Source organism: Alligator sinensis, unplaced genomic scaffold (assembly GCF_000455745.1).
Source record: "Alligator sinensis unplaced genomic scaffold, ASM45574v1 scaffold565_1, whole genome shotgun sequence".
Taxonomy (NCBI): Eukaryota; Metazoa; Chordata; order Crocodylia; family Alligatoridae; genus Alligator; species Alligator sinensis.
The window spans coordinates 126,971-133,370 of record NW_005842234.1 but is presented as its reverse complement, the minus strand read 5'-3'; the positions used below and the strand labels follow the sequence as shown (position 1 = coordinate 133,370).

Below are 6,400 nucleotides of genomic sequence, written 5' to 3'. Positions count from 1 at the left end.
GTGGCACAGCTGCAGCTGAACCCATATCCTTGAAAGCAAAGGGGTCGGGAGAGCTCTGATTTTCTATGATCAAAGAACCAAAATCAAATACCAAAATATATAGGTATTTAAATTTATTTTATTAAAAATAAAATTTATATTTTAGAGGGCAAGAGAGGGCGATTTCATCTTAAATCAGAGAAAAATGCAGATTTGGGGTTTTTAATCAGAGAATTTTATATTTTTAAGCAGAGAAAAACCAAGAGCCCTGGTCATTACCAAGCCCCTAAGAGCAAGTTTGGGCAATGATTCTGGTTGGAGGGAGGCTTAATGAGTTTTGGTGAGCTATATCAGGCCACAAGGGTATGCCCCTTGTCAAGCCCCACCCCTTGACAGATGCCCCACCTCCTAGCCACCATTTTGGAACCAGAAGTCCCATCCCCCTAACCCCTGACCTTTGCCACCAGAAGTCCCTCCCCTTGGCACAGAAGTACACCTTTGGAGGTCGGGGGAGGGTTGCAGTCTTGGAACCAGAAGTTCCACCCTGTCCATGACATAAGGCAGCCCACCCACCTGACACCAAACCCTTGCCCCTTTTGTAAAACAAGTTAATTCATTTTGGAATACAGAATAGCTTAGAAAAAGAAATGGCCAGACTCTGCCCAAATAAATGAGTATTAGAAATAGAAAAGCCAGTTGGTACAGACCAGTCAAGTAATCAAAATACACTGCAAAGAAGTGAACAATAAATATCACCCCATCTGTGAAACAGTAGTTGTAATGGCTTTTTAAAAAACAAACAAACAAACAAAAAAACCTGTTGCTTATCTGATGGCAGCTGTACATACTATGGAGCAAATCCATTATTTTATGCAACTCATTAAATGTTTATTCCCACAAAAAATAAGACTATAAACTGTATTCCTTCCCAAGGGGGAAAATGATATTAAATGTTACCACCTATAGCCCTGGTTAAGCAAACAGATATTGATATAAGCACCTAAATGTTTTGAAAAAAATATTTAATAATAAACATTTGCTTATATCCCAGGTGACTTAAAGGGACTTACATGCTTTGTTCAGTTGAACAAAACAGAACATTAGTGTTATCATCTTTCAGAGTTATGCACCAAGTTTAATGCGAAGTGCCAGGTTTTTTCAACATCTGCAAGCACCCTACTGTACCAGACAAGGTTCCTTGGGTGAATTTGATATCTTTTATTAGACCAACCCAAATAGTTGGAGAATATGTATTAAGCAAGCTTTTGGGTTCAAAAACCCTTCGTCAGGCTAAGGAAGCTTCAGCAGTTGGTGTGTGCTCTTCCAGGATGGAATGAAAAGTAAACAAGCCAGGGGCTGGGCTGGGGAGTCAGTTGCCAGGCAGATTATAATGCATCAAAAATCCAATGTCTATGTTTAGTCCATGATCTCTAGTATCCAGGAGGTTGATGAAATGGAGCTCATAGGCTCGTCTCTGGGAAGTGTTGTGTAAATTTCCCTTGAGGATCAGGACTGAGAGATTGGCGAGAGAGTGGCTCTCCTGTGAGAAATGTGCCCCCACCAGTAATTGGGTATTTCTGTCTTTGATGGATTTCCGGTGTGCGTTCCTTCTGGTGCGCAGTTGTTGTTTGGTCTCTCCTACATATTTTCCATCAGGGCATTTGGTGCATTGGATGAGGTATATTACATTTCTGGAGGTGCAGCTGTAAGATCCTGGGGCAACTTCAACAAGTTCAGGCGATTAGTTAGGGAGGGACTGATGGGCAAAAGCATCGGAGAGATGGGAGCTTAGGAAAGATGGGCGTTTCTCAAGGGATTGATCCTGCAGGCACAAAAAGGGGCCATCCCAGTACACATTAAGTGGGGCAAAAGAGCGAAGAAACCCTCTTGCTTGAGCAGGGAAATCCAGGAGAGCCTGGAGGAGAAGAGAGGCCAACAGGCTGTGGAGGCAGGGGGCAGACACCAAGGAGAAGTATACCTGGCTCGAGTTTGCAGGGAGGCAGTGAGGAGGGCCAAAGCAGAAATGGAGCTTAGGCTGGCAGCAAAAGTTAAGGATAACAAAAAGTCATTCTTTAAATACATAGGAAGCAAAAAGAAAGCACAGGGTAACATAGGGCCCCTTCAAGATGGATTAGGGCAACTGGTAACAGATAATATGGCCGAAGTGGAGCTCCTAAATGATTTCTTTGCATCTGTGTTCCTGGAAATGGATACAACCATGCATCTCAATGGGGCTCTAGGTAAGCGCAAGATAGATACCAACCCACCAACTGTTAGCACTGACCTAGTAAAGGGGCACTTGGAAGGGTTTGATGTATTTAAGTCAACAGGCCCTGATGATCTTCATCCTAGGGTACTCAGGGAATTAGCTGGAGTCATAGCAGAACCACTGGTGCGACTGTTTGAGCACTCATGGCGCTCAACAGCATAGGTTCATAGCAGATGCTGCCCAACTAACCTGGTATTTTTTTACAACTGGGTCACAAAATGCTTGGATGAAGGAATAAAAGTAGATGTTAGTTACTTAGATTTTAAAAAGGTCTTTGACACAGTGTCTTCCCAGAGCCACCCATCCTAGCCTTCAAATAAGCACCGAACCTCCCCAACCTCATCACCAGAAGCAAAACTTCCTCAAGCCCAGAACACGCCAAAAGGATCCAGACCATGCCATGACAAGAAATGCAAAACCTGCCAACACATCTCCACCACCCACACAATTACTACACCCCACAACAGAGCAATCAGCATCCCCAGGATCTTACAGCTGCACCTCCAGAAATGTAATATACCTCATCCAATGCACCAAATGCCCTGATGGAAAATATGTAGGAGAGACCAAACAACAACTGCGCACCAGAATGAATGCACACCGGAAATCCATCAAAGACAGAAATACCCAATTACTGGTGGGGGCACATTTCTCACAGGAGAGCCACTCTCTCGCCAATCTCTCAGTCCTGATCCTCAAGGGAAATTTACACAACACTTCCCAGAGACGAGCCTATGAGCTCCATTTCATCAACCTCCTGGATACTAGAGATCATGGACTAAACATAGACATTGGATTTTTGATACATTATAATCTGCCTGGCAACTGACTCCCCAGCCCAGCCCCTGGCTTGTTTACTTTTCATTCCATCCTGGAAGAGCACACACCAACTGCTGAAACTTCCTTAGCCTGATGAAGGGTTTTTGAACCCGAAAGCTTGCTTAATAAATGTTCTCCAACTATTTGGGTTGGTCTAATAAAAGATATCAAATTCACCCAAGGAACCTTGTCTGCCTATGTCCTTAGACCAACACGGCTACAACCTAAACCCCTACTGTACCATGATTTCAACCTAATAAATGCATACTGACACTACCTTTAACAAGAGAATTCTTTGCATGTATAATCCATGCTCTTTTTTATCGTCTTGCATGCTCTGCACAATGCTGAATATACATACTGTAGCTAAACTAACAATCAAATACAGAGTGATGTGATCTAATGCTGAGCACTACCTCTATGCTAATTTAGGAAGTAATCAATATACTAAGGAATGTCAAATGCAAGAACAGTGAGAAACCTGTGTGCAGCATTAGGTCTGAAAAGCTCAAATGCTAAGAACTGCATTTGCAAGTACAATTTCTGAGAAAATCTCAGTAAGTGCCACAAGGTGGAAACAATACTGAGACAGCAGGCAGAGATGAGGGTATATAACTGTCAACAACTCAAATATTGTCTGCTTAAGAGGCAACTGGCAGCACTATATACTTGTTCAGGGTTTCCCAAAGGAGGTCCCTGAATATTTAAGCTTTGAACAGAGCCCTAGCTTGGATCTCTCTCCCCTCCCCACAGCTACAGTTCCAGCCACTCTCTCCCTGCCCACTCAAACCCCACCTGCAACTGCCCTGATCTCTCTCTCCCCCCTCCCTCAAACCCTCTCTGCACCTACAGCACAGGCTGATCCACAGCTTCTTGACCCTGTCCACAGCTTACTCCAGTTTGTGCACTAGAAGCAACACCAGGCAGGTACCAGCATCAGCTGTGGACACTGCTGGCAAGTTCCCAGTGGGGATCAAGGTGACTGAGCTGATGCAGCAGCATGAGCTATAGACCTGGGCAGATGCCCAGATCCCTACCCAGAACTGCCAGCTGTACGCTGCTTCCAATGCGCAGGGCTGGAGCTGGTGTAAGCTGCAGACAGGGCCAGGATGCACGACCTAGCAGTCAGAGGCGCTAGCTCCCTATGGGCCGAAACCCAAGATTTTGTGGTCACCTGCTGGCAAGCCGGATACAATCACTTCGTGGGCCATATTTTGCCCACCCCGCCTTTAACAAATTAACTAGATTTTACTGTATAAAGCATTTCTAGATACAGCAAAATGTGCAACTACTACATAGTATGAGACAACAAAAGCTATCAACCAAGAGAGAGGAAACTAATATCTTGATTTCTGAATTTTAAAAAGTCTACTACTGAATTCAGATAAGTAGTTATATTAAGTATTGAGGAGTATTATGTAAGTGGAACTAGTATTGATTCCATCGCAGAACCTTTGAACTCACTAGTCTACTCAAATTAGGCATGTCCCATATGTATAGGAGTTTTTCCACTTCATTCTTTTGAGACTTCTGAATTCCTCGTCAGTTATTACATGCAAGGACAAGCAAACTGCTCAACCTCATGATACAGCAATCATTTTTACCGTTGATTCATTTTCTTAATGTTGCGGTAATTCAAAGTTTAAGCCAACTATACCAGTCATTTCTTGCAAATTAATATTCTTGTAGTAAAAGTACGTTAATTTTTCTCTTCCTTTTCTCCTTGGACCAAAACATCTAGCTGGCAAATACTCAAATTAGTGTTTGGATTATTTTATGTACCCAGTAAACATAGTATTTTCATTTTAAACACAATTTTCCAAGAACACTAAATAACCGTCCTTTGTGGTAACTGAATATTATTCAGTGAACCGAGTATAAATGTAGAGAAGCTCTTAACTTAGTACTCTGCCCTTGCCTAATTCTGGTGTGAACAGGTTTTCTACTGAAAACCACCTAACTTTGGAAGAGAAACTAGATCAAAAGGAAAAACTATCCAAAAACTCACCTCCTTTAATCCATAGCACTTGTCACATATCCCAATTATTTTATTTGGAGGAAAATACTAAATTATTCCCTATATTGATTTCCCATATACATTATACTTCTACTGCAAGAAGTTACCCATCTCACTTACTGCAAAGGCTAATTTTCTGAGTTGTTAACTTTGCCTTTAGCAATTTTCTCCATTAATAAAACAAAACAACTCTGTAAGAATTGTACAACATATTATTTACTTACCCAGATATCTGCCTTGGTAGTAATTGGTTTTCCTCCATAAAGATTAATCATTTCAGGAGCTCTGTATGACAGGGTTGTATACCTAGCAATAAGTAAAGTAAATTGGAAAGGAGATGAAAAACAAGATTTACACCAGAACTGCATGTATCTTTTAAAAATCACCCATCATTCATAAAAGCTACTGCATGCTAATTTTTCACAAGCATAGAAAACAGTTACAAGTTTCTTCCACCAAGAGTAATTTGCTACATTCCCCTCACTGTTGTACAGGTCAGTCGCATCTTACGCGGGGGTTACGTTCTGAAGTCAGCATGCAAGGCGAAAATCATGTAGTCAAATCGCGTATTATCGTGCCAGCGATTTAACTAGTGGTGACTGCCTCTGCCTCCAAAACCTCCCGCCACTGTCACAGAGCTGTGCTTAGAGCTGTGCAGCCGGTGGCAGCGGCACAGCGCGGGATCGTGGTAGGGATGGCTGCGTGCCACCCAGCCACCACCACACTGCCACTGCCACCCAGCGGCCAGCCACACAGCTCCGGGCACAGCTCCATGGCAACAGCAGGATGTTTTGGAGGCAGTGGCCATCACCACCATAATGGGCCTCCAGGTAAGCAGCAGCACCGCGTGCAAACTCAAGCTCTGCCCCCACTCCCACCCCACGTATAGTTGAATTCGCGTAAGTTAAATGCGCATATGATGCGACTGACCTGTATGTAGATGGATCACTGACAATATAGTGGGACATTGCAGCCAGACATGATAGCCCTAATATTTGCTTTAAAAAATTGTCACCTAAAATTTGCTTCTTTCTAATACTTTTTGCCTTTTCCTCTTATTTGTAATCTAGGCTGTCACACTGAAATTTTTATAAAGCAAAAATTAATAAACAAACAAACAAAAAGGTAGAATTTAAAATAGCAAGCAGAGATTCTTGTTTTAATACAGGCAACCCCCGCTTAGCGCTCTTAATTGGATCCTGAAAAAACAAGCCGTCACAGCGGGGTCCTTCAGGAGGGCCATGATCTCCTTACGGCCCCCTCACCATGCCAAGTCGGCCCAAGGGCACCCTCAAATTCTTGCCCGCCACGTCTTT

At 43.0% G+C, this 6,400-nt stretch overlaps 1 protein-coding gene across 4 annotated transcripts in view; it reads right to left on the bottom strand.

The window, feature by feature from the left end:
• The window catches only part of BMP2K (BMP2 inducible kinase), a 96,398-nt gene that overhangs the window by 64,703 nt on the left and 25,295 nt on the right, over positions 1-6,400 (bottom strand). For all 4 annotated transcript variants that reach the window (XM_025208509.1, XM_025208510.1, XM_025208511.1 and 1 more), the window contains one exon: positions 5,309-5,390. In XM_025208509.1, the coding sequence (XP_025064294.1) occupies positions 5,309-5,390 (82 nt within the window). The remainder of the gene's footprint in view (positions 1-5,308; positions 5,391-6,400) is intronic.